Here is a 27,905-nt window from a genome sequence, read left to right as displayed (position 1 = left end):
TAGGCCAAATGGGCCCAATCAGCCCACTATGCTGGGAAAAAAAAAAAAAAGAGAGAGATTTAGGCTGGAGGAAGTTAATTGGAGGGAGACTCACCTGTGAGGGAACAGGTGCAACTTAGCTGAAAGGAAATTAGAAGCAGAGCGGGCTGCAGGAAGGTAGTCTGCAGTCACTCCCTGGGAGAAGGGAGTTGAGAGGCTGGCAAACCCAGAGGAGTGGGGAGAACCAGGAGGTAAGTAAAAGGCTCAAGAAAAGGCAGCAAAGTGCAAGAGGGAACCACATCTTGGCTGCTGTTTAGAGGATTCCTGATCAGGAACTCAGAGTAGAGGGTGGATCCGGATCCCCCTGCAAGCCACTGAGGGAGTGGCACCTGGGGCAGCAAATGGGAGGACTGCCTGAGATGGCTGGTGAGCAGGGACTTTGATACACACCCCTGGAAGGGGAGGGCCAAGTCACTAAGAGGACACTGCAGTTCCTGGAGCTAGAGAGGGGCCGCAGAGGGAGGAAGAGATGGGGTGTTACCACAGGAAGGGGCTTCGGCCACATAGAGCTAATCCTCAGAAGAGCTAGAAGTCGATGCCATCCTGCAGTGAGTAGAGCCCCCAGTCACAGGCAGATTTACAGTCGCCTATGCAGCCTCCATCCTAATCTCGTGTGTCCAACCTATACACTAAATGAGGCCGGGGTCCTGCAGAAAGCATACATTCAGATCTTGTTATTAAAGTCTGTATCATAATGCGTATGAACCAAGTGGCAGAATTAAAATTACATTTTATCACAAATCTGGCATATGCTATCTTTGGAGTCTGCTTTTGCTACCTAAATAGCTAATAGTTTTTGTAACTAATTTCCTGTTTTATGTTTGGTTGTTTAAAGAAAAAAGTAAATTATATTATGTAAAACCAACAACCCCACTCTTGACACCCTCCCCCCAAAACGATAAACATGTTTTAAAATGAAACTTCAATACTGTAGACAAACAATCACTTAAGCTATGGGACTAACAGTTAGATGGCAATAGGAGAATACGGATACTCTGAGGTCAGGGAAAATGGGACCAGGTGCTGTGTTCAGAGGATAGACATGGGGAGTGGAACTCAGACCAGCCCACCCTTCCCCTTCCCCACATATTGTTCCTGGAGGAAGAGACCGGCCATGTGCTAGGTGTATGGCTCTCCCCTCACTCTTCAGCTGCTCTGGCTGTTCCCAGGCATTCCCAGTGCAGTGGTGTGAAACCAGCCTTAGAATGTTCATGTTCAGTGGTTATTTTGCTAGGCTCCAAAGTTTTCCTGAGGAATGCAAGTAACAAAAGGGAAATGGCAATTTTCAACGGTTTATATCTCAGCAAAACCTGAGTGGAATTTCACAGGACAAAAAAGACACCTTTCTAGTCAGAAGCCTTTTCCCTGCCAAAATTTCAAATGCCTGGTGCAAACAATGGAGGTGTTAAAAAAAAACAAACACACAAATCTTTTATAATAGAAACTGTTAGACAGCTAAAAAAGGGTTGCTACAGGTTCCCCTATAATACCTTTATTTAGGCCTTTAATGTTTTCATTGAGCTACACCAAATATATGCAAGAAGGTTAATTCAGATATTAGAATCCTCAACTTGGCAGTATCCCTACCCACTTATAGTGATCATAAACAGGAATGAGACTTAGAAACATCCTTCAAGTGCTCTTTCCTCAGGGTAAAAAGTTGTGTGTATTTGGGAAGAAATGGGATAAAGAGGTATTACCACATAGAAATATATATTATATTAGCTATTGCAAAAAATGTCCACATACAGTAAATAAATTTAATAATTAAACCGATACACTTAATAAAATTAACTATGGTACAAATTATGTATAGTTTTTGATATAATAGGAAGTGTAAAGGTAAGCGGACCTTGATGCTAGAATGTTTTTAAAACAAGTACACTACTTTTTCTTCCCTTTGCTACTGAAGATGAATACTGTATTATGTGTAATTGAGTACAAAATTAACAAAGACAACAGCATTGTATGTATTTATACAACCTATTTATCACAAATGTATCATTTATTATTGACTGTACTGTTATATACAACAAAGTTAAATAAGTCGGAGTACTACATCTACTGAAGCATGAAACAAAAAAGTTCTGTAACAAGATCACTATGCTTCTCCCCTTATCCAAAAAGATGGCAGACCCTTCCATAGTGTGGTGATTAATACCATTTAAGGGGAGGTCATGAACTAAGAGAATGATTTTTCATGATTTTGAAAAAGATGTGGTTAAACAGCCTTTAGAAGAACTAGGGAACTTGACATGCAGCAAGGGTTGAAATATTTTATGAAGTTTCTAGCTCAATTCCATGTTAGAGTTGATGAGGAAGTGCATGTGTTACAAAAACCAAAAGAAACCGAAAGTTGTTGTTTTTTTTAAAACAGCCTGTAATGTACTGAGTACCTGTTCTGTTTTACACCAAAGTTATTTCTGCCCTACTTGCACATACAAACTTATCTAGTAACTGTGATTAACTTCATTTTCCCAACCTAACATCTTCTACAAACTCAGACCTTGAGTACATGGAGTATGACTTTGTACAGAAAATTCACTTGCTGGATTGGTTTGTTTGTTGTGTTCTCTGCTGCAGCAATTTACAATTTAAGGGAGCAGTCATATTTCTTCCCTGTCTGTTATATATTCATTTAATATGGGGAAAGGACACTGAATGTTTGGTTGTAAACAAAAGGGATGGGAGCATGTGGATCTGAGAAAATAACCCAACATATATCTCACTCAGTGCACCAAACTACATTACCAATACTCTGGCGTTCAATTTGACAAATTAAACAGATTACAATTAGGGGATGATGGTGATTGTCACCTCGATTTCAAGGATGACACCACCAACAATCATAGATTGCATTCATGGGTCTTTGTGTGACTCCATAGACCCAATTCAGGAAGAATGTTTACCGCACTGGCCATAGAGCCCATTGCCAAGTTCTGTTGATTAGCTGCATGTTCTTTCTGTGCCCGGTGCTGTGTATCCAGCTGTTCAACACCATTCTTTTCAAACTCATGGACACCCACACTTATAAAGTGGTACCCAGGCAATACGATCAATAGCCAGTCATTCAAAGGTTGAGTCAGAAATGTTTGTTTTGTGCAGATTTTATTTCAGGGAGTCCGATGCATTTAATCTGTCCTCCACATTTACAACTGCCAGTGCTTAATTCGGAATATGACTTGTTTTGTTAAATGGGTCTCAGGCATCCTAATTACATAGCCAGTACATCTCAAGTGGATGAAGATCAAATCAGACTCAATCCCAATCAAATAAGATTTCACCAGGACTTCCATATTCAAAACCCAGTCCTGCCATGATGTCCAGCAATCATCGTAGGTGTCAAAAAAACGGAAGGTTTTTTATGTGCTGTTGATAAAAAGGTCCATGTTTCACACTTGTAGAGCAATGTCATGAGGACAACAGCATTACAGTCTTTGATTTTTGTCTGTAGAAAAAATCCATGTTGCTTCCAGATTTGGTGATGGAGGCTACCATATGCAGCACTGGCTTTCTTGATTTATGTATCCATGTTGTGGTCAATTGTCACTTCATTGTTCAACATGCTGCTGAGATAAGTGAACTGTTTGCAACCCTGGAGTGTGGTACCTTTCAAGTGTATTGACAGGTCTTAGTACAGTTATTGAGGAGTGATTTTCATTCGGCTGATGGTGAGGCCAAAGTTTTTAGCTGCCACAACAAAGCAGGTTATAAGATCTTGTAGTGCTGCATCAGTGTGTGCCATCAAGGCACAATCATCGGAGTAAAGCAGTTCCTGGATCAACACTTTATCACCTTGGTGTTCGCATGTAAATGCAGAATGAAGAGTTCACCAGTGCAGAAGTGTATAAAGACACCATTTGAAGAGCCACAAAGGGCTTCCTCTAGCATCGCAGCAAAGAATAGACCAAAAAGGCTAGGAGAGAGGACACCTCCTTGCTTCACCCTGTCCATGACTGGAAATGGGTCTGTTAGATCACCATCAATGCTAACTCTTCCAGCCATGCGTTCATGTAATTGCCAAACAATGTTAATAAATTTCTCGGTTATCCAAATTTAGCAAGTAATTTCCAGAGAGCACTGTGGTTGACCGCGTTGAATGCTTTGGTTAGCTCGAAAAACATGATGTGCAAAGGTTGGTGCTGTTCACAACATTTTTCCTGTAACTGTTGAATGAAGAAATTAGTGTCAATAGTGCTCCTCTGAGCACAAAAGTAGCACTGTGACACTGTGACTCAGATAGATGATGGTGATGATGTGGGTCAGGAGTCATTTCAGGCAGATCTGGGCAAGAATCTTGCTGGCCACAGACAGCAAAGAGATGCCGCTGTAATTACCACAGTTGCTTTTTTGAGCCTTTATGCTTCTAGATGTTGCTATCTTTCAGTTGTTATGGTATGATTTTTTGAAGCCAGACATGTAAGAAAAATTCAAAAAGCCTAACAATAAGAATTTCTCCATGTTTGAAAGCTTCAGCTAGAATAGCATTAGGACCAGAAGATTTATTATTCTTTCTTACTTGAACCATAGACAACCTGTGCCTGCTGACAGTGGAGGGAGGCCGCAATCCCAGAACAACTTGAGTTACACCCCCGCCAAGCAGCGGCCCCTCCGTGCAACTCCCAGCTGTTCCTCTGCCTCTCCTGGCAGAGTTAAAGTGGTGGCCCCTCCTGCAGCTCTGCGTCTCCATGTCTGATGCAGCTCCCCAGCTCAGCTGCTCCACCGGGGTGGGGCCTGGCCACAACAAGCAATCTGGGAGGGGGCATTTGACCCCACATGTAGCCCCCCAAACACATCACCTCTGACTCTGAACACCCTCCAACACCTTGGCTCATGTGGGTGGATTGCCAAGCATCTGAGATGTGGGCAATTTGCGGACATTGTCCAGTGACTCATCAGAAACAGTAGATAAACAATTAACATGTTCACACCACCGATTGATGGCAGTGCAATCTGTGATGAGAGATGCAACATTAGCCCTTGTTAGCAATAACAAGGCAGATTGGGTAGGACCATACACTGCACTGACCCCATCACAGAAACCTTTGGAGTCGTGTTTTTATCAGCAAAAGCCTATAGTTCCACCTGCTTTACAGTCAAACCACAAATTTTGCATTTGGCAGAGTTTGCACTGGAGCGTGCTGCAATATACCCAGTATGTGGCCTTTTCTGACACAGAAAGGCTCAGCTAAGAGCGCAACTGTGCTTGTCATTTGCTATCAAGGCAATTTGATAGTTCAGGAACATCATCACTGCACCAGTCTGGATAACAGCATTTCATGTACCCAACATAGTCCACAACAGTGTTATAGAGTGTGTCATGCAGGGATATCCATTTGGCAGATACATCATCACTATTCATTGGAAGAGTTTCTAAAACAGTTGTTAGCTGTGTTGAAAGTTGTTTAATGATCACCAAATCTTTCACCCAGGCAGTATTTATGTGCTTACCTGAATTTTTTTCCCCATTTTTGGCCAAATAAAAAGGGAAAGCTTTGATTGAACAAGATGGTGATGAGTCAAACAATCAGCTCCATGTAATATCCAAGTTGCGAGCACATCTTGTACATTAGGCTGTTGGACCAATGCACACTCGATCAGATGTTAGTGATGTGAGCAAGAGTGCATCCAGGTAGTTTTATATTTGTCAGGGAGTTGGAAGACAGTGGAGCTCAACACATCATCAGCAAAAGTAGACCATTGAGGTTCATTTTGCCGACACCACGTTTGTCCACTATGCCACACCATGTAGAATCATTATGGTCAACATGAACACTAAAGTCATCTAAAATAATCAACTTTTCGTGGGGAGTCAATCAGATCAGGTCATTTAGTTCGAACAAAACTTTTCCTTACTCTCAGTTAGTCATTGTCAGTGCGTAAATACTAATCAGTGAAGCATAATGTCCATCTCTTGGGGCAGGCAGAGCTTCATCAGTCTATCATTTATACTGATGGGTAGCATCTCCAAATGAGACAAGAGTCTTGCTGATAGGAAAGCCGACTCCTGGGATGCACAGCTTATTTTGTAGGCATCCCTTCCAGAAAAACCTTGTATCTAGCATTCTCCTCAGTCAGCACCCCAACACTCTTCCCTAGCCCAGAGCCCCCTCCTGCACCCATACTCCCTCTCAGAGCCCACACCCTATACCCCCTCCGGCACCCCAACACTCTTCCCTAGCCCAGAGCCCCCTCCTGCACTCATACTCTCTCTCAGAGCCCACACCCCGCACCCACTCCTGCACCCCAACCCCCTGCCCAGGCTCAACCCAGAGCCCCCTCCCACACCGAGAACCCCTCAGCCCCAGCCCAGAGCCTGCACCCCCTCCCAAACCCCTGCCCCAGGAGTGAAAGTGAGTGAGGGTGGGGGAGAATGAGTGACGGGGGGAGATGGAGTGAGCGGGGCAGGACCTCGAGGAAGGGGCCGGGTAGATCCTGGGTTGCCCTTAAATTCAAAAAGTGATCCTGGGCATAAAAAGGTAGGAGACCACTGGTCTATACAATATCTTCCAAACCCTCACACAACTAGAGTAGTCTGCCTGACAAGGTGATCAGTTTGGTTTGGAGTTCAAGGAGCGTACAAACATTCCATGTCACAACCCTGAAATAAAAGGAAACTTTTCAAGGCTTGATTGAATTTTGACCACATTATGGGACACCCTCCAGACAGGGTAAGCTGGTCAGGACTCCTCAGACTGAGGTCGGCTATGCTGTCCCTGAACAGAGCAGCCAAGTTGATCAAGATGCTGTCGGACTACAATGTCACCCCAGGTCAATGCACAGTAAGCAAAGCCTTGACTTGCCCTTCATGCAGGTTCACATCTAGGACTGGCAGTAATATCTACTGCATGTCACTTTCACCACTGCCCCATCACTGCTGGACTGGTTGGATTTTCAAAGGCTGTGAGAGAATTTTTTTTAAATGGATTAGCAGTTGCGTGCCAACAAGACCATTTCCAGTGGCAAGGTAAACCAAAACAACTGAAGGACTTGCTGGCAGCAGGTTTATTTTCAGAGAGTGACCTTCTCTTAGATCAGCTGCGCAACTGCCCAAGCTAATGAGCCTAGTCTGCTCAACCAAAGCCATGGTAGCCAGGGTATTTCAGAATATATCCCTGTTCACCTTCGTGGCTACCATAACGGCCTGGAAAGCAGAGTTTGCCATCATACTTCACCCTACAAAGCAATCCCCTACTTGCCCTGTTTCCACTGTCCCACTACTTGGAGAAAGGATTGGACTTTCAGGTGGTACAATATACTCAGGCAAATCCTTGACATACCAGATTAAGAAAAGTCATGTTTGCGGTGCATGTGATCCCTTTCTAGCTCTTTAAGGTGTGCTTACTTTGTTGCAGTATGAGAAATATAGGATGCCTGTTGGAAAAACTAATTTAAATAGTAGGTACTTGGCGAAAATACCAGCCTTCATGGGTGTGCCTGCCCAGCCCACCCTCTGGAACTTACAATTGGTTTAGCTTTGTTTATAGTGTTAGGTGCTTGATAATTCTTGCTTTTTCACTCAGATTTACCTTTAAAGTGGGCCTGTGATGCCCAATATCAGATACCGAAAACAGCCAATCATGCTTTGGAATATGTCAACTTAGGGAATGTGTCAACTTTTATGTTTTTGGTTTAATGTCTTTTTGTGCTTTTCCCTTTCCCGCTCCAGAACCCTCTCCTATATCCTCCTCATCACCCCCACTCTTTCCCACCCCTTTCCACCTCTCTCTAGACCAACATTACCCAGGAAAATTGCGCCCTATATGACAGTGAATTGCATCAAGCTTCTGCAGGTGGCTGCAACTAAGGCCATATCTACACTTACCAGTAGATTGGCGCTGCTGCAATCGATGCAGCTGGTGTCAATTTAGCAGGTCTAGTGAAGATCCACTAAATCGACAGCAGAGTGCTCTCCAGTGAACTCCAGTACTCCATCGGAACGAGAAGAGTAAGGTAAGTCAACAGGAGAGCATCCCCCGTTGACGGAGCACAGTGTAGACTCCACGGTAAGTAGACTCCAGTTATGTTATTCACGTAACTGAAGTAGCGTAACTTAGGTCAACTTATCGCAGTAGTGTAGACAATGCCTAATGCTGATGCCTCCCCCCATGCTTCTGCGCCTACATTATTCTCTGGAGGTCTGGCAAGTGGCAAGCATCTGGCAAGGTAATCCAAAAGTCTGCGGAGTAAGCACCTGAAGTATTTCATCCAAAGAGGACACTCTGCTCCCTGGGGAATTCTATGTGGTGAGTGGGATGACAAATAACACAAACATTCCATCACCCTCATTTATAAGGTCCCACATGCCAAAAATTGTTAACATAGCCAATGGTCCTGAATCTCAATTTTATTTTCTAGAATGTAGAGACTCTAAACTACAATTAAAAGAAACAAAGTATACTCATTACTAAAAAAGGCAAATGTAGTGCTTTTGCAACAGGCACACTTGATCACAGATCAGGCTGCTCAATTAGAATGTGACTGGGTAGGAAAAGCAGTGTCTTGCTGCTTCTCATCCAAATCTATAGAGGTAGCCATACTACTCCATAAAGCGCTGGCAGTAACACTCTAAATCAATTTCACACTATCAGGGCAGATTTTTAATCTTTAAAGTCACCATAAACGAATCTGAATTAATTACTGCTAATAGGCATGAAGCCTCTCTGATCCTGAAACCTTTCAGAGGTTTTTTACTAAGTTATAGGGAGAACCTCATATTCCTGTTGTGATTGCTAAGGATATGAATGAAGTGCTTGATTCTTTTGTGAATAAATCTCACACTCAGTGTCCTAAACCAAACAAAACTAGAATAGCCTTGGAATTGCATATTGAAGGCCTAAGACTATGTGATATTTGGTGGCTCATAAATCCATACCGATATTCATTCAGACTTTGGCCCAATACCTGGGTGGATTTCTTTTTGATCTCCAGACACTTGGTTAATTCTGTAATTGACTCCTCCAATGATACCAATGCAGTCTCTGATCATGACCTACAACTCTTCAAATAGCAACAAATCCAGGTCAGAAACAACCGTGTTGCTAGAGATTTAATTCTTTGATTTTATTAGATCCCCATTTCAAAAATGTTATTGAAAAAAGAAATCACCCTCAACATTTTCTAGCAGGCAATTCTCAGATACGCTAAAGGACCATTTGAGAGGTAGAATAGAAATATTAGTTTTGAATTTGTCAAGAGGAGGAAACATGGAGAAAATATGATGGCTTTTGAGAAAAAAGTAAAAGCTTGATTTGTCTTATGCCACAGTCCCATCTCCAAAGTCGCTCCAATCCCTGATTAGCTGTAGATAAAAACCCAGTAAACTGCACTCAGCACAGGCTGAATTAACTATTTTGACTCAGGCAGGATCTAATGATCTACATAATGGAGATTATTTGTTTTGGCTTGCAAAAACAGCCATTGTTTTGGCTTGTTCTATGGATGTGAAATAGCTCGCTGATGTCATCTGCAAAGTCAGTCTGCTAACTTTGTGTGAAAGTCCACTGTATGCCGCTTGATTTTTCTCTCATTACCCAGTATTATCCTCAAACAGTTTAGTTCATAAATTTTCAAAGTGAGGGGAGTACCTCCCTCAGGGGGTGATGGGGTTATCAGAGGGTTTATTTCTGTACTGAGGCAGGTTCTCTCAGGCTATTTGGATGGTGAGAGAACCTGCTTTAATACAGAAATAAAATCTTTTGAGTGCACACCCACAGTTGTCACCTACCACCTCACACTAGAACCCATACAAGGTATCATCAAACAACAACCACTCATACTTGATGTGGACCCCATTCCAAAAGAAATCTTTCCTAAAAACCCTCTTCTGACCTTCAAACATGCCCGCCTCTTGAAGCTCATCAGAAGCAAGCATAACACCGACAGACCCTGGTTGGCGGTGGGATGGATCAAACCTGGGACCTATGGAGCTTACTGCATAAGCCTCTACCAACATGAGCTAAAAGCCAACTGGCTCTTAGCTAAGGCTGTAGAACAGACTCATTTAACTCTCTCTGTAAGTGGTCTCGGTGCCACTAGATGGGATAGAACACCACACCCAGAAGGTGTGTGGGAGCTCAAAGAGGCACCAGATCCTGGCAGGACAACAGATGCAAAACTTGTAGACATATCTCCACTGCTACAATGATCAACTCCCCCCACAACGTACCTTTCAAGATCCATGGGTCCTACGGATGCCTATCATAACATAGTGGGGTATTCACCCAGTGCACTAAATGCCCCAACAACTATGTGGGTGAAACCTGACAATCACTATGTTGGCAAATGAACTCATACAGGAAAATGATTTTAAAAAAAGACAAATGCCATCATGATTTAAATCATTAGGCAGGAAGACTTGATTTAATCATAGATTTCTACATAAAAGTGCATTCTTGTTGGTTGTTACAACCTTAATACATATTCTTCACAACTCAGAGATAGATGTAAGTTTCATTTTTAGAAGGTACACACTATACATTTTTAAAGTGATTTATTTTGACAATTTTTCAGATTAGTTTTACGGCTATATCAGAAAATGAATGATTGTTTGGTTATTTCATTTACCAAAAGTAATTGAAGCAGAGATTTCTGAAGTCATGGAGGTGAACGGTCTCCAATTCAACAGGTTAATCATTAATATTTGGAGGATTTTCTTGCCATGCTGTATTAGGAGAAGAACATCACCAGACAGACATTTAAATTGTTTTATTTAACTAAAACAACAACGTTATGTATTCCCGATTTTTTTAAATATTTTAACAAAACAAGCATATGAATTTTTGAATTTAGTAAAACGTTCAAGTTTTTTAAAATCAGGTTTGTTTTTGTTAAAATTGTTTTTAACTAAAATAGTTAAATGAAATATTAAAAAAAAATTAAATCGATTGTCAGTCAGGTCAACATGAGAAACTTAAAATATTGTCTTCTCCAGCTAACTCAGTCGTCTTCACTTTCATTTTCCTATTTGTTCATAATCTGGAAAAGAAAAAACAAGCTTTCCTGCTTTTTCAGGTCCCAAACGATTTCTCAATTTGGAATTAATTAGTCCAAAGGAAAAAAAATAGTCTTTCTACACCGGCAGAAGAAGCTACTGCTGTTAAAAGTGAGATTATCACTTCAACAGTCTCTGAATCCAAGTGCTTACGTGACTTCCACCAGTTCACTGGTGTGACTTCCTTTAAAACATTATCAGCAAACATATTTTTTGAATGGTTCACCCTTAGCTCTGAAGTTTATTATAGTTGGCATTATGGAGAGATGATTGCTGGATGTCCATGTCATAGCCAACTCAACTTCTTCAGCAGTTAAGGTTTGACTCTGGTACCAAGTATTGAGAATATTTGCAAGAAAATGAGCTGGAGATAGTGTTTGTCCCATTCGTTTTTTTAATGCTTGTAATTTAATTCTGTCATTGCATAGTTCTCTTTTTAAGATCTCACTCAGTTCCTTCCAAATTTGAACAGCGTCAGCAATAAAACAGCTATTTCCCCTGCATTTTGTTCAAGGCTACAGAAATAGGCTTCAGGGTACTCAGCATGTGTTCAACAGTTCTCTTAAGCCCAATGTTGAGAACTTTGGCTGTGATAGTGCCATCTATTTTTTCACGATTTTGTTCACAAACTGTCATCAGATTAGGCCAGTAGTGCTCAAAACAGTCCACTACTGAGTTCCATCTCACATCTTGTGGGAGAGTTAGCTTGGTTCCTCCCACTTTTTTCAGAGCAGCTGCTGCAAAGTGGTTGTTACAGTTTTGTAATTTCAACAACATTAGCCTTTATTTCTGGAACACTGAAGTCTTTGGCTAGGAGGTGCATCAAATGAGCACTGCAACCGTATGTTATTAGCTTGGGACTCTCTTCACTCTATTCTGAATAATTTCTTCTCATCTTGGATACATTTGCAGCATTGTGTGTGACCAAGCTGCATAGTAGACATCTGAATTTTTTTTCACAGTTTGTTATAGCCTTTACCGCTACTTCTTGCAATTATTTTGTTGTGTGTGCATTTCCTGATGTATCAATTGTTTCTGTAAGGAATATTTTCCCCTTCTTCTGTTGTCACACAAGCACATACAACAGGATCATTGCGGACACTGCTCCACCCATCAAGACTCAGGTTAACAATTTCACCCTCTAGACATTTTGCACACTGCTCAATTTCTTTCATACACTTTATCCAGCAATTTGCCTGTGACATCTGCTCTGTTGGGTGTAGGGTGACCAGACGTCCCGATTTTATCGGGACCGTCCCGATATTTCCTTGTTTGTCCCGCGTCCCGACCGACATGCGGTCGGGACACTGGACAAACAAGGAAATGCCCCGCAGCCTAGAGCCCGGAAGTGCTCGCACCCCCCCCCCCCGCCCCGACTCCGCCCCCTCCTCCCCCGATTGGCTCCCTCCCCGAATCCCCGCCTCTTCCCCGGGCTCACCATTCCCCCTCCCTCCGCAAGCGCTGGAGGGAGGCCCGGGAGACGCAGGGGAAGCGCGGGGCCGGGGTGAGTAACAGTCCGGCCTGGCCCCGAGCAGGCAGGACTCAGTTGGGTGGTTGGAAGAGGAGGGGGGCGGCCCGCGGGGCCAGGCGGCGGCTGTTGTTGTCCCCCCCCGGGCAGCGGGACTCGGGAGCAGCCGCTGCTGCAGCTCCCACTGCCAGGGCGGGGGAGGAAGCGGCCATGGCGCTCCGCGGCTGCGGCGCCTCCGAACCCCCCGAGCCGGGGCCTGCTGCAGGGACCCAGCAGCGCGCACACTGCGCCCAGCCGCTGGCCGGTCGCGTCTGGGCTGCTGCCCAGCTGGTGCTATCCCGCGGCGGCCCCGGGGCGGAGGCATCGGCCGCCCAGCCCCGTTCGTTCCCCTGCGGGACCCGAGCGGGACGGGGGGGCTGGGGCCTGCTGCCCCACTCCGGGGCTGCCGCGGGATTGCACCAGCTGGGCAGCAGCCCAGACATGACTGGCCAGGGGCTGGGCGCAGCGTGTGCGCTGCTGGGTCCCCGCAGCAGGCCCCGGCTCGGGGGGTTCGGGGGCGCCAGAGCCGCAGCCGCGGAGCGCCATGGCCGCTTCCTCCCCCGCGGCAGTGGGAGCTGCAGCAGCGGCTGCTCCCAAGTCCCGCTGGCCGGGGGTGAGAACAGCCGCCGCCTGGCCCTGCGGGCCGCCCCCTCCTCGCCCTACCACCCAACTGAGTCCTGCCTGCAAGGGACCAGGCCGGAAAGTTACTCACCCCGGCCCCGCGGTTCCCCTGAGTCTCCCGGGCCTCCCTCCAGCGCTTGCGGAGGAAGGGGTTTTTTTTTTTTGGCCCCGCCCCCGCCACGTCACCCCCCCTCTCCCCCCCCCCCCCCCCGCATCCCGATATTTGTCTTGGGTGATCTGGTCACCCTAGTTGGGTGGACTGTATCCTGGTCTTAATGACTGAACCCTGCTTTGTGGAGGGGATTTGTAACATCCTTGCTTCTGTGGTGGTGGGTACCGTTGTAGTGGGGAGCGGCGTGGAGCCCTCCCCAGTTCAGTCCGCTCCCCTACTGCCACCACCACCCCCTCCACCTATCCAGTTACCATCTGGCTCTGCTTTTCGCTCCCCAGCCCAGCAGTTTACTCTGTCCTTTTTCCCATCTTGGGACATTAGCAGCAGCAAGCAGGCACTAGTTTTTTGGGCACCCGTGGGTGTGTGTTTCCTTTCCCCTCCCTTGGCTTTGCCCTCCCGCCCCGTGCTGCATTTGGCCGGTGGGCTCCCTTCCCCTCCGCTTCGCCCATTGCCCTGTTCTTGCAGCTGTTTGCCCCCTTTCCCTTTGCTGCCTGCCCCACCCGTCCCCTTTCTAGCCACCCTGTTTGCTGTTTTGCCTTGTTCTGTTTTTCGGTCCTTGGTTAGTTTGTTTGCCCCGCCCTTGTCCCGCAGTACGGGCGTGGTTGCCAGCCCCATTTCCCCCTTTTCGGTTTGGTTGTTTTTGAATCCACTGTTTTTTGCTCCACGCCTGAGGCATACCTGATCTGACCCTCTCCTTCATTCTATCCCCTTGCTTCTTGCTTCCCCCTTCCGGTCTGCTCTCATTGCCTGCGTGCCCACGTTCTGCTGTCGGCGCTTGAGATTTCCACCCCGCCCCTTTTTTTCATTAATCCCTTCACTGATGCACACTTCCCTATGATATCTTAGTTTTCCCTTCCTTTCCTTAGTGCAGCTGGGGGAGCCGGTTTCTTTCATCTTGTGCTGGGAGTTGTGTTCCTTGTTTTTCCTCTGCCCCTTTCTGCTGGTGCCCTCCTGCCCTGCTTTCAGCTTAGCGGGGGGGGGATGGTAGCCGTTCTCCCCTCCCCTTCCTTCCGTTGTTGCTGCCGCGACCTCTGCCGCCTCCACCTCTGAGACCACTCCCTCGGCCGGTGGGAAGGGTCGGGGCACGAAGAAGGGCAAGGGCCCTGCCCGGAAGGCAAAACCTCCCGTGGCAGTGGTTCCTTTTCCCGCTGCGGCCCCATTAACAGCCGCAGCCCCCCTTTTCCCCCCGACCCATTGTTCCCTCCACCAGCCCTGGAGGTGCCGCTCCCTCGAACCCCAAGGCATACGCCCAGGTAGATGCGACCCCTCCACTCGCCGCCTCGCCGTCTGCCCCAGCCGCCTCCCAGAATACCATTCCCAGCAGCCGGGGCCCCTTTCCCACCCTCACCAGGGAGACAAGGTGCATTGCCTCCTGGTGTCGGCCTCGGCACGGAGGTTTCTTCGTGGGGCAACGCCCGCACATGTGGTGGGGCCCACGGCCGTGGTGGTGGCCTCTAAGATGTTTGAGAAGGTAGTGTTCTTCCAGGCATCGGAGGCCACTGCCCAGGAGGCGGTGGAGAGGGGATTGGCGGTGGGGGGGCATTCATGTCCCTCTTGAGCCTTTGGAGGACCTGGGCGTACGGGTGGTGTTCTCCTCTGTTCCTCCCTTCCTCTCCAATGCTGCCCTTTTGCCGTTCCTCTCCATCCTGGGGAAGCCCCTGTCCGTCCTCAACCCCCTTCCGTAGGGCTGTAAGGACCCCACCCTCTGCCACATTTTGTCGTTCTGCCGGCAGGTGCAGGTTCAAGTGCTGCTGGCGGCATGTGATAGGGAGTCTTTGGAGGGGTCCTTTCTGGTGCCCCATCGAGGGGCTCAGTACCAGGTTTACTATTCTTCAGGGGAGGCCTGGTACTTTCTCTGCCAGGGAGCGGGGCACATCTGGCAGGACTGCCCCCTGGCCCAGCTCGGAGGGGCATCTGGGACCCCCGCTACCCGGAAGGGCGTCAGCTCTACCATTGCTGGTGGCCCTGATCGCCCAGTGCCTGGGCTTGCCCCTCCTCCATCCGTGACCACTGTCAACTCCACTCCGGTCTCGGCCCCCGCGAAGTGCCCAGATGAGCATGCGGGCCCCGCCGCTGTGGTGGGTAGTAGACCAGGGCCCATGGAGGAGAGGGTGGCAGGGCCGGTAGCTGGAATCAAGCGGGGCTTGCCTCAGGGGGAGTCTGTCCCTTCCCCTGCTGTCCTGCCCTCGTCTTTCCTTACCCTCCCATCATCGCCCTCACTCCCCGGCTCTGATCCGGCTGGCCAGCCCCCTTCTTTGGGGAGCTGAGAGCTCGTGCAAAGGAGGCGCCATAAGTGGGGTGCGCGGGCCCAGCACCCCCCTCTCGTTGGCAAGGGGGAAGGAACCCTCTGTAAAACTATGAAGGAATTTACTGGCGCTGGGTGTTTTCCATTGACTCCCCTGCTGATGTTCACCAATTGGAGTCGGCCGAGGTCGCTGCAGCTGCGGAGGCGGGTAGTACCACCTCTCTTATGGAGTCCCTCCCTGAGGAGGTTATGAAAGTGTCCCCCCTATCGCTTTGCCATCTGTGCCCCCTGTAGGCACTGAAGTGGCTACTACCCCGGCTGCTGTTGAGGGGGACCCCGTAGAGGCGGGTGGGGATTTTGCCTCTATTTTTGATGAGATCGAGGCCCTAGGCTTGACCCCTACCACCGAGCGGATGGACGCCCCCCCGTGTTAGGGGGCCTCGGTCAGAGCATTTGTAATCTGCCGTTGCCCCCTTCCCCCCACCTCAGGCAGTGGCCCGTTTTGGCCACTGCAACGCCCTAGGATCTGACCATCTGCCCGACCGTGACTGGTAATGCAGCTGATGCTGCCGTGCCGAGTGAGGCAACAGCTGACACCGAGTGTCTGGGCTCTGAGCCTTCCCTATGAGGCGGGGCGGCAGCCCTCGTCACCCCCCCAGTGCTGTAATCATGGGTGCCTCGGTTGGTGAGGCACCTGAGCCTAGCGCTGCAGAAATGCCCCAATCCCTTGCTGCCCCTTTGACCATCGTGCCAGGTCGAGAGGCACCGTGTCTCGGTGGCTCTGCCACTCGGGCCCTTGATTTTGTCCCCGTTTCCTGCCCTAGATTTGTGTCCTGTCCCTATCCCTGACCCCGTTCCAGCCCCTGTTCCTGTTCTTAATCTTTATTCCTTCCCTCCTCCTGTTGCTGCTGCCCCTAGGGTTGTCGTCCCCCCTCCCCTTTTTTTTAAACGAGGGCCCTGGGGAGGCGGGTTTTCTTTTTCCCTCTCCTGGCCCATCCGAGGCTGCAGTTCTCCCTCTGCCAACATCCCTAGGGCCAAGTCGGGTGGCGTGGCACGGCACCGGAGGGACAGGTGCCACGGCAGGGATCTGATCCCTGCTTGTCCGTCTCAATAGGCCACAGGGCTGGCAGGGGGGTTCAATCAGGGAATGCCCCGGGATCCATGACCCTGGTCCCTGCTGCACAGAGGAACGAGATGAGCTGTTTCTTGGAGGACACTCGTGGCTCCACGAACAGAGTGCATCTCGCTCTTCAGTGTTGGGGCAATTTCCATCTTGTTCTCCAGACCGTGAGGGACATTTTGGGGGAAGGGCAAAGGGACTGGGAAGACGGACGCTGCTTTTTCCCAGCGGACCCGCAGCTTCTGTGATGCCCTGATGGCTTTTGGAGTCGGTCACGGTTTGCTGCGAGGCCCAATGGGAACCACTAGTGCCCCGTCCACGAGGATCAGCCCTCCTTATGTCGCCATCCATCTTTGCCACTTTAAACACCTGGGGCTTTAGGCTGGATCTCCACAGGTGCCAGGTGCTCTCCTTTCTTCAGGATGGGGGGTACTCAGTTATTTTCCTGCAGGAGATCCACACGGACCTTGCCACCAAAGCGAGCTGGCGGCTGAAGTGGGGGGACAGGGTCTACTTCAGCTACCTTTCTGTCTGTCAGGCTGGGGTGGCGACCTGTTCTCCCCACACCTACAGCCCGAGGTACTGGGGATTACCGAGGTCATGCTGGGTCGCCTGCTGCACCTCCAAGCTCAGGTGGAAGGGCTGATGCTGCATCTTCTCAATGTCTATGCCCCGACATCCGGCAGGCATCCGCCCTCCTCGGTTCTTTAGATCCTTGCGAGTGCCTGGTCCTGGGCGGAGATTTCAACTGCACCCTCGTGGAGTGGGATTGCATGGGGACCGAGCCGAGCCCGGCTGCCACAGATGTCCTCAGGGAGATCATAGCTCATTACTCCCTGGTGGACGTCTGGCGCAACCACCACCTGGATGACAACTCTACGTTCACTTATGTCCCGGTGGAAGAACAACGAGCCACTCCCGGTTGGATCGCATTTATTTTTCTTGCTGTCATCTTTCACAGCCCACTCTTCCAGCGTTCGGCCAGCCCCGTTCTCAGAATACCATTTGGTGGCCATGACAGCCTCTCTTTCTTTGGAGAGGCTGGGGCCGGCCTATTGGCATTTCAATAACCATCTACTACAGGATGTGGGATTTCTGGCTGGCCTGCCGGGAACAAAGGCATGCCTTTCCCTCAGCACAGCGGTGGTGGGACGTGGGGAAGGTGCGTGCCCAGCTCTTCTGCCGTAGCCACATCTGGGACGCCAGCCGGCGGAGGGATGTGGTGATAGAGCAGTTGGAGCAGGAGATTTTAGAGCTGAGACACATCTGGCCGCCAGCCCCGGTGATCCACCCTTCTGTGGAGCGTACCGGGAGAAGCGGGAAGAGCTTCGGGCCCTTGACGATCTTCGGGTCTGGGGCGCCTTTGTTCGATCCCACATCCGTCTCCTACGGGAGATGGATCACGGCTCCTGCTTCTTCTACGCCCTGGAGAAGAAGAGGGGAGCGAAAAAGCATATCCTCTGCCTTTTGGCGGAGGATGGCGCACCCTCACGGATCCGGTGGAGATGCGCGAGAGGGCCAGCGCCTTCTATGCTGGCCTTTTCTTCCCAGATCCAACGATGCCAATGCCTGCCGAGTGCTTTGGGATGGACTCCCGACGCTCAGCACAGGCGACCGGGACCGGCTGGAGCTGCCTCTCACTCTGGCAGAGTTCTCAGAAGCCCTCCGTCTCATGCCCACCAACAAATCTCTGGGCATTGACGGGCTGACCGTGGAGTTCTACCGCGTGTTCTGGGACGTCCTCGGCCTGGACCTTGCCACTGTCTGGGCTGAGGCTTTGGAGAGCGGGATCCTCTCTCTGTCGTGCAGGCAAGCAGTGCTTGCCTTGCTGCCGAAGAACGGGGACCTCCGCGATCTCTGGAATTGGCGTCCCCATCTAGCTCCTCAGCGCAGACTATACGGTCATGGCGAAGGCCATATCGCTGCGGCTACTGTCCGTGCTGGCGGACGTGGTCCATCTAGATCAGACCTACACCGTCCCAGGCCGTACCATCTTCGATAATCTCTATCTGGTCTGGGATCTCTTGGAGCTGGTCTGTCGTTCGCCCTCCTGTCCCTGGATCAGGAGAAGGTGTTCGACTGGATGGACCATGGGTATCTCCTGGGCACTCTGCGGGCATTTGGCTTCAGACCCTGGTTTGTGGGGTTTCTCCAGGTGCTCTACGCCTCCGCAGAGTGTTTGGTCAAGCTCAACTGGACCCTGAGTGCACCTGTCAGCTTTGGGCGAGGAGTGCGTCAAGGCTGCCCACTGTCGGGTCAGCTGTACACTCTGGCCATTGAGCCCTTCCTTCATCTCCTTCGCAAGAGGTTGACGGGGTTGGAGCTCCGTGAGCCGGAGGTGCGGCTGATCCTGGCAGCATATGCCGACGACGTGCTCCTCATGGTCCAGGACCCGGACAACCTGGTGTGGATGGAGGCTTGTCAAGCTGTTTATTCAGCAGCCTCCTCCGCCCAGGTCAACTGGGTCAAGAGCTCTGGCCTGGTGGTCGGGGCCGGGTGGCAGGCGAGCCCCCTCCTACCCGCGCTTCAATCCATCCGGTGGAGCGTGGGTCCGCTGCTCTATCTTGGCATTTATTTTTCTGCCACGCATCCGTCTCCACAGGAAAATTGGCACGGTTTAGAGGGCAGGGTGACTGGGCGGTTGTGGAGCTGGACAGGACTGCTCCGGTGCCTCTCCCTCCAGGGGAGAGCACTGGTGCTCAACCAACTGGTCCTGTCCATGCTCTGGTACTGACTCAACACCCTGTGCCTGCCCCCGGGGTTCCTGGCCAATCTCCAGAGGTTGGTTCTGGGTATTTTTTAGCCAGGACTGCACTGGGTCTCTGCAGGGGTTCTCTATCTTCCCCTGGAGGAGGGAGGACAGGGCCTGACGTGTATGTCCACGCAGGTCCATGTCTTCTGCCTCCTGGCCCTGTAGAGACTCCTTTATAGTGCAGGTGGCTCGGCGTGGAGTATATTGGCACACGCCTTCCTCCGCCACCTCCGTGGGCTCCGATATGACCGGCAGCTCCTTTTTCTTCATCTGAGAGGTCTTCCACGAGATCTCTCCAAGCTGCCGGTCTTCTACCAGGACCTCCTCTGGGCCTGGAGGCTGGTTTCAGCAACCAGGTCCTTTGTGGCCACTAAGTGGGCAGATCTCCTCGCAGAGTCCCTGCTACACAATCCCTATCTTCGTGTGCAGGTGGTGGAGTCCCCTTTGGTGTGTCGGAGGTTGGTCCTGGCAGGAGTCACCAAAATCGGAGACCTCCTGGACTACAACCTGGGGGGTTGGGTGGATCCCCAGGCGCTCTGTCGGCGCATGGGGCTTTCCACTCTTACGACCCCCTGGCATGTATTCCAGGAGGTGGAGGCAGCCCTGCCTCCCATGGCTCGGTTTTCCCTCGAGCGGGTCCTGCGAGAGGGTGCACCCTGCCCACCCTTATTCCAGGCCCTCCAGATCTTTCCATCGGCCCCCTGCCCTGTGAGCCTTCCCAGCCTCCCCCTCCTCATACCTCGAGCCAGCTGCGTGAATTGCAGCCGGTTCGTTTCCAAACCGTGCCAAGGGACCATCTATAGGCGCTCGTGCTGCACACACTTCATTACCCCACCTTCGTGTCCCTCCCTGATACCAAGTGGCGGGACCTTTTACCAGCAGTGGAGCGTGGGGAACCCCGGTGGGCCAGTTTATATTCCATCTTAGACCCGCGGCTTGCCAGGGATATCAGCTGGTGGCTCCTCTACGGAGCCATGAGCACGGATGTGTACTTGGCGCAGTTCACCTCTGTCCCTGAAACCTGTCCCTTTTGTGGCGTGAGGGAGACCCTGGTGCACGTGTATCTTCAGTGCACCAGGCTGCAGCCTCTATTCCAGCTCCTCCAGAACCTCTTATTGAGGTTCTGGCTGCACTTTTCCCCGCACTTGTTTATTTACGCACACCCGATTCAAGGCCCCACAAAGTTGCAGGACCACCTTGACAACCTCCTCCTGGCCATGGCCAAGGTGGCCTTTCGTAACACTAGGGAGAGGAGGTTGGCAGAGGGGGGGGGCCTGCGACGGTGGGGCTGTTTTTTGTTCATTTATCTGTTCACATATCCGGGCAGAGTTCCTCTGGGCAGCATCCGCCGGCTCTCTCGATGCCTTCGAGGAGCAGTGGGTGCTGTCCGGGGCTCTCTCCTCGGTGTCCCCTTCTGGTTCCCTAGTTTTGGCCCTTTGACCCCCACGCCTGTTCCTGTTATTGCATTTGTTGTCCCCCGAACTCATTTGGGTTCTGGGTTTAGTAGCCCCTCCCTAGGCTGAGGGAGGGGCTTTTAGTAGTGGTACTCAAAATGATCTCTCTCCTGTAGGCATCTAGCCCAACCCTGTCACAAGGTGTTACAGGAAGATGTCCAAGACTCCAGAAACTTTCATTATATCCCCCTTGTTGTCACTTACTCATTTCTCACTTTAGGTTGACTTTTCCAGGCTTGTTTAGAGCCCAAGAGTGATCCCTCTCTGCCTCAGCTTAAGCAAAGTCAATACAGTTACTTTTGAGTTAAGAAGGCAGAATAGTCTTTTTTTTTTCCAAAGATCACCATGACTACGTACAACACTCAAAAGAGACAATATTAAAACCATCAAACTTCATGTGCTGTTAGTCCACAGTGAGGAAGAATCCGTTTATAAATGGGATAGAATGAGAATTCAAGAAAATGATTAAAAATTCACTTTCACATCAGAGTAAAAAAAGGTTTTAGTTACATTATTGCCACATTGTTGAACTTCATAGTTCTGCAGCTGGGATTTTCCTGCATCTACAGTCAATTTAAAGCAAAGTTAAACAGTTACCCGAAAAACACCAACAAACTAACAAACAAACATGGTACCCCGGTATACAATTTTTTATACACACCTCTACCCCGATATAATGCTGTCCTCGGGAGCCAAAAAATCTTACCATGTTATAGGTGAAACCACGTTATATTGAACTTGCTTTGATCCGCCGGATTGCGCAGCCCCCCCCCCAGAGCACTGCTTTACCGCGTTATATCCGAAATTCATGTTATATTGGGTCGCATTATATCGGGGTAGAGATGTATAAACTTAAAATACAAAAAGCTTACTTTAATACAATATTACAGTTGCTAATATGAAGTTAAACATATCAGAAGATTTACCTGAGGTTCTCAACACAAAAACCATATATAATATTACTGGTTACAATATAGGCTCTTCTGAGAGGTTAAAATGTGTATTTTACACAGTTATACACATTGTGGTAACAATAGTGCTGCAGGTACCTAAACTGAATTTTCCCCTGGGTTTTTTAATTAAATCGGTAGTAGTAGTAGTAAATTTACAGCGTTATTACATGTATTATTATAGGTTTTTATATTTAATACATGCATCTCTGCTAGTAACATACACCACATTTAATTGCATTTCATATAAAACTGCATTCCTTATGTGTCTATACATTAATAAGTTCTATGATGCTTGTTCTAAGTAAATAAAATTTGTTTTTACCATATGTATAAATCAAGCTGTAATAAAACTACTACACAGCTGCATAACACAACAAATTAATTGAGAATACTTTGTCATGTTACTGGTCCTCTACACCCCTCAACAATTGCTCTAAATCATTAACATTTTAATTTTATAATTGAGCAGAAGTAAACTGTCACTTCAGAAGGTAAGGTTTTCCCACATCCTAGAGATACCAATTTTCACCATAAAATATCGAGTGTTGATAAAAAGTATTTAACATATACCAAGTTTACAAGGAACAAGACATGTTTGTAAAAAAATAATGAATGTTGACTATTACAAGTATTTGTTACTACATGGGCATTATGGCATCTGATCAAAACCACATCTACTATTAATACCCAGGAAAATAATCAATGTAAGCAGAAAGTATAATTTTTTTCCATCATTTTCAGTGATATTACACAAGATGTGAATTTTTTACAAATTCTGAAATGGAGAAAACGGTCACCTAAGTATATATACCCCCTTCATATTATACATAACACCATACTACTTAGTTTCACCATTAAAGGGTTTGGGGGGGTCATTTTGGTTTTTCCAGCAGCGCTGGGTTACTAGTGTAGACGGCTGCCAGAATCCAAAAATGCTCATCAGCTTTCAATATCATAGCCAGGGTTTAGTATAGTACCAGGTTTTAACATTTATCTATATGTTACATCTTGTGTCTCTTTTCCTGGAAGAATACCAGTACTCAGAGCAGGTGCATCGCTGGCGCCCCCTAATGACATGCCATCACAATCATTCCCTTTCTCTAAACTCAACCATATAAACAAGACCACAGACCACAGATTAAAATAGAGAGAAAAAGGAATAGCAGATAAGTAGATTAAGGTTGAGACACTCGTTTACTGATTATTTCCGCAAAGAGAACCTATAAGTAGACCCTAGAAGCCTACTCCTCTCCTTCCACTCCCTTACCGCCTCAAAAAGAAACACACACACACACACACCAAGCATGCACAGTTCAATTGGATTTCCAATTAACAAACACTGGACTCCAGGTTCAAAAATCCGAAAGGACTAAAGTCCCAAGCAGATGTTTCACCCCCCACACAAACCTCATGATGTTTATCTTATTTTTAGCGGGCAGCTCTTCAACGCACATGGGAGATGGGGCCAGTCCCATAACATGGCCCCCTTCGTTCCCTACTGTACCTGCAAGGCGATGGGGGCTGGGGGATGCTCAGGCCTGTGGTGCAGTTGGGAACAGTGGGATGCGAACATTGCTGCACACGTTACTGTTTTCAAAAGGCGGAGAGACGACCGCTGCCATCCAGCAGCAACAGCCCCACCCCCGCATCCCTCCACCCCCGGCCCACCACGACCCTTCCCGCTACAGCAAGTTTGGGTTCGTTGTACAACGCCCGCCCGCGGCACAAGAGCCGGGGCTGCTCAGAGAACGGGCAGCCCCATCACCACCCCCGGACCACGAGAGGTCAGCTCGGGATACAGACCCACACCCAGTGCGGAGGGGGGCAGCTCCCCAGCCCGCTGAGGCGGTAAAAGGGGGTCGCCATGCTACCAGTAGGAAGGGAAGAGGGGGCTCGGCACCTACCCACGCCGTATTTCTCCTCCTCGGTCGGGGTCCACATGCTGGTGCCGGCGGCGGCCGCGGTTCCCCCCTCACGGAGCGCAGCAGCCGAGCCCTGCTCATGGAGCGGAGGCGGTTTCCCCAGCTGACAGCGGGGCCGCTGCTCCGCACAGCCCCCCGAGCACGGCAACGTCTCCTCCTCGCTCTCACTCGGGCCAGGCGCAGGTGCGGGGGGGAGGGGGACCAGTCCCCGGGGAGCCGCCGCGGCAGGTGTCGGATCCCTCAGCGCTCGGCAGCACCCAGCACGGAGCTGCGAATGGCCCCCGGTGACGGGGATGGTACCGGCGGCTCTCGGCTTCTCACAGTCCAGCCCCTCGGCTGCAGGGGTCCCCACTTCCCTCCCTCAGGTCACTCTGATGAGCTCCAGCCTCCTCACTGGCGTCGTCGCACCGAAGGACTGGCGCTACTGCCGCCGCCCCCCCGCTTCCACATCGCGCGCATGCGCAGACATCTCCCTTGCCTTCCTGCGCTCCCTGGTCCGGGGCCGCACGGTACCCGCAGAGGGGAACGAAAAGGGCGGGAAATGGGGGCACAAGCGCGAGGCGTTAGTGGTCCTGCGCCAGAGCAGATTCTGAGGGGAAATAAGGAAAAATGCCTCCAGGAGCTGGGGCTGCATGGAGGAAAGACACACTCCCTCTATCATACCTCTCCTGCTAAAACAAATCGCAAGACCTGGCAACAGCGAAAACGGCAGGTTTGGAGGTGCCAATGTTATTCCCACCAGCAGCCGCCTTTGTGGACAGAAAATCACTGGGCCGTTTCAAAACAACTAGAGCTGTGAGTTTTTATTTTCCCTTCTACTTCTTTTGAACGAGGGCTCTGCCAGCTAGTGGGGAGCACAGATATTAGAGATGTGTACGTAATTTGAATTTGTAAACTTTGACATTTTGTTTGTAAACAAAGCTATTGTTTAATTCACAGCAGTGTATGTGTGTGTCAGTCACTATTATACTGCTGTTGTTGGATAATAAGTGTTGTGCATAGGCGTGCGCAGCACATTTCATTAGGGTGTGCACCCAGGAAATTTTATTTTATTTTATTTTTTTAAAGGTGAACATCATAAAGGTTGGGGTGTGGGAGGGGGTGCGGTTTGCAGGAAGGGGTTCAGAGCAAGGAATTGGGGCACAAGAGGGGTGTGGGGTGTATGAGGGGGCTCCGGGAAGGGGGTTGGGGTGCGGAGTGCAGGAGGGGTGTGGCAGGGGTTTGGGGTGCAAGGTGCAGGCAGGGGGCTTAGGGCAGGGGGTTGGGGTACAGGAGGGGTGTGGGGTGCAACAGGGGGCTCAGGGCAGGGAGTTGGAGTGCATGGGGGTGCAGGGTGCAGCAGGGGACTCAGGGCAGGGGGTTGGGGTGCGTCGGGGGCTCAGGGCAGGGAGTTGGGGGGCGGGGTGCAGGAGGGGGCTCAGGGCAGGGGGTTGGGGTGTGAGGTGCAGGCAGGGGGCTCAGGGCAGGGAGTTGGGATGCAGGAGGGGTGCAAGGTGCAGGCAGGGGGCTCAGGGCAGAGAGTTGGGGTGCAGGAGGGATGCGGGGTGCAGGCAGGGGGCTCAGGGCAGGGAGTTGAGGTGTAGGAGGGGTGCGAGGTGCAGGCAGGGGGCTCAGGGCAGGGAGTTGGGGGGTGGGGTGCAGGAGGGGTTTGGGCTCTGGCCTGGCGCCGCTTACCTGCAGCGGCGTGCTCCCTGTCTGTCTGCCTGCCTGCCCTGGCCCCACGCCACACTGCTCACCACGTCCCTGTGTGGCCCCGGGGGGGGGAGGGGCACTGGGCTCTGCGCGCTGCCCTTACCACGCCTCCAGGTACCTTCCCCGAAGCTCCCAATGGCCACGGTTCCCCATGGAAGCTGCGGAGGGCAGTGCCTGGAGCAACGCACAGAGCCCTCTGCCCTCCCTGGGGCCCCAGGGACGTGGTGCTGTGCCGGCCACTTCTGAGAGCGGCGCGGGGCCTGCAGCACCATGGGGGGCAAATCCCGCGGGCTGGATCCAAAGCTCTGATGGGCCGAATCCAGCCCGCTGGCATTAGGGTGTGCCTGGGCACACACCCGGCACACCTCGTGTGCGCACGCCTATGGTGTTGCGGTTGTCCAGGCTGTGTAGTTAACCTGATCTCTTCCACCAGTACTATTCGGAAGAAGATGTATACAAGTGTGTACCTCAACTAACCGTGAAGTAATGAACCAACCCTTGCTCTAATCTTCAGTTTATGACACTTTAATGGGCACATACACTGTATGGCCTTATTAACTCACATTTATATTGCTGATTTCTTCTTAAAGCATCTCAAAGTGCTTCCCCAACTAAATCCATAATAAAAGCTCCCTCCGATTGCAGGTATCTGGCAAACGAACAGCAGACAGAACACACAATGAAGGGAATTTTGGCCACACACACAAGGACAAATGCTTACTTAAAGGAATAAGAGGGTTATTCAGAATCTTAGATTTTTGTTTATATCTCATCTGAAAAACTTCACAGTAAACTTCATCATATTCAATGTATCTACTTTAGTAGAATAAAACCAAGATGACTACTAGGATTCAAACTTGTTGCTTCCAGGAGTGTAGGAATTTCAGTCCACTAAGGTCATATACTATAGAACGTTTGTGTGGTACAGGGAGTACCATATGAATATTTGTGGTCTAGAAAACATACTTTCTGAGCATGCAGGAATCATAGGAGTTAAGTTCAAATTCATATTCAGTACTTCAATCCTGGTACAAATGCCTAATACAGATTGAGAAAAAAACCTAACAATTTGGGTAATTATTCTCCTGATACAAACTTTTGATCTACAACCCATCCTCGACAACAATCCCTCACTTTCACAGGCCTTGGGTGGCAGGCCAGTCCTCGCCCACAGACAACCTGCCAACCTGAAGCATATTCCCACCAGTAACTACACACCGCACCATAGTAACTAACTCAGGAACCAATCCATGCAACAAACCTCGATGCCCACTTTGCCCACATATCTACACCAGCGACGCCATCACAGGACCTAACCAGATCAGCCACACCATCACCGGTTCATTCACCTGCACGTCCACCAATGTAATATACGCCATTATATGCCAGCAATGCCCCTCTGCTATGTACATCGGCCAAACTGGACAGTCCCTCTGTAAAAGGATAAATGGACACAAATCCGATATTAGGAATGGCAATATACAAAAACCTGTAGGAGAACAGTTCAATCTGCCTGGCCACCCAATAGCAGATTTAAAGGTAGCCATCCTGCAGCAAAAAAACTTCAGGACCAGACTTCAAAAAGAAAGTTCATCTGCAAATTTGACACCATCAGCTCAGGATTAAACAAAAACTGTGAATGGCTAGCCAACTACAAAAGCAGTTTCTCCTCCCTTGGTGTTCACACCTCAACTGCTAGAAGAGGGCCTCATCCCCCCTGATTGAACCCACCTCGTTATCTCTAGCCTGACTCACTCTTGCTTGCATATTTATACCTGCCTCTGGAAATTTCCACTACATGCATCCGACGAAGTGGGTATTCACCCACGAAAGCTCATGCTCCAATACGTCTGTTAGGGTATGTCTACACTACGAAATTAGTTCAAATTTATAGAAGCCGGTTTTATTGAAATCGGTTGTATACAGCCGATTGTGTATGTCCACACAATAAAATGCTCTAGGTGCTCTAGTCGGCAGACCGCGTCCACAGTACGAGGCTAGCGTCGACTTCCGGAGCATTGCACTATGGGTAGCTATCCCACAGCTATCCCACAGTTCCCGCAGTCTCCGCCGCCCCTTGGAATTCTGGGTTGAGATCCCAATGCCCGGATGATGCAAAACAGTGTCGCGGGCGGTTCTGGGTACATGTTGTCAGGCCCCTCCCTCCCCCGTCACAGCAACGGCAGACAATAGATTCGCGCCTTTTTATCTGGGTTACCTGGGTTACCTGTGCAGACAACATGGAGCCCGCTCAGCACAGCTGAGCTCACCGTCACCATATATCCTCTTGGTGCCGGCAGACGTGGGACTGCATTGCTACACAGCAGCAGCTGCTAACTGCCTTTTGGCGGTAGACGGTGCAGTAGACTGGTAGCCTTCATCGGCGATCTGGGTGCTGGCAGCCGTGGGGCTTGCCTTTTGGCAGTAAATGGTGT

The 27,905-nt window shown here is 49.8% G+C and overlaps 2 protein-coding genes across 9 annotated transcripts in view; one reads left to right on the top strand and one right to left on the bottom strand.

The window, feature by feature from the left end:
* Positions 1-23,845, bottom strand: part of DOCK3 (dedicator of cytokinesis 3) — a 694,815-nt gene extending 670,970 nt beyond the window's left edge. For all 7 annotated transcript variants that reach the window (XM_054034104.1, XM_054034108.1, XM_054034105.1 and 4 more), the window contains exon 1: positions 23,761-23,845. In XM_054034104.1, coding sequence (XP_053890079.1) covers positions 23,761-23,797 — 37 coding nt within the window. In that variant the 5' untranslated portion in view covers positions 23,798-23,845. The remainder of the gene's footprint in view (positions 1-23,760) is intronic.
* The window catches only part of LOC128840282 (uncharacterized), a 34,947-nt gene continuing 30,838 nt past the window's right edge, over positions 23,797-27,905 (top strand). Inside the window, exon 1 of one of the 2 annotated variants that reach the window (XM_054034111.1) lies at positions 23,797-24,573. In XM_054034111.1, the coding sequence (XP_053890086.1) occupies positions 23,858-24,573 (716 nt within the window). In that variant the 5' untranslated portion in view covers positions 23,797-23,857. The remainder of the gene's footprint in view (positions 24,574-27,905) is intronic. The other variant, XM_054034112.1, reaches the window with a different exon arrangement.

The sequence above is a fragment of the Malaclemys terrapin genome, chromosome 7, assembly GCF_027887155.1.
Source record: "Malaclemys terrapin pileata isolate rMalTer1 chromosome 7, rMalTer1.hap1, whole genome shotgun sequence".
NCBI lineage: Eukaryota > Metazoa > Chordata > Testudines > Emydidae > Malaclemys > Malaclemys terrapin.
The sequence above is the reverse complement of the archived record's forward strand: the minus strand, read 5'-3'. Positions and strand labels throughout refer to the sequence as shown.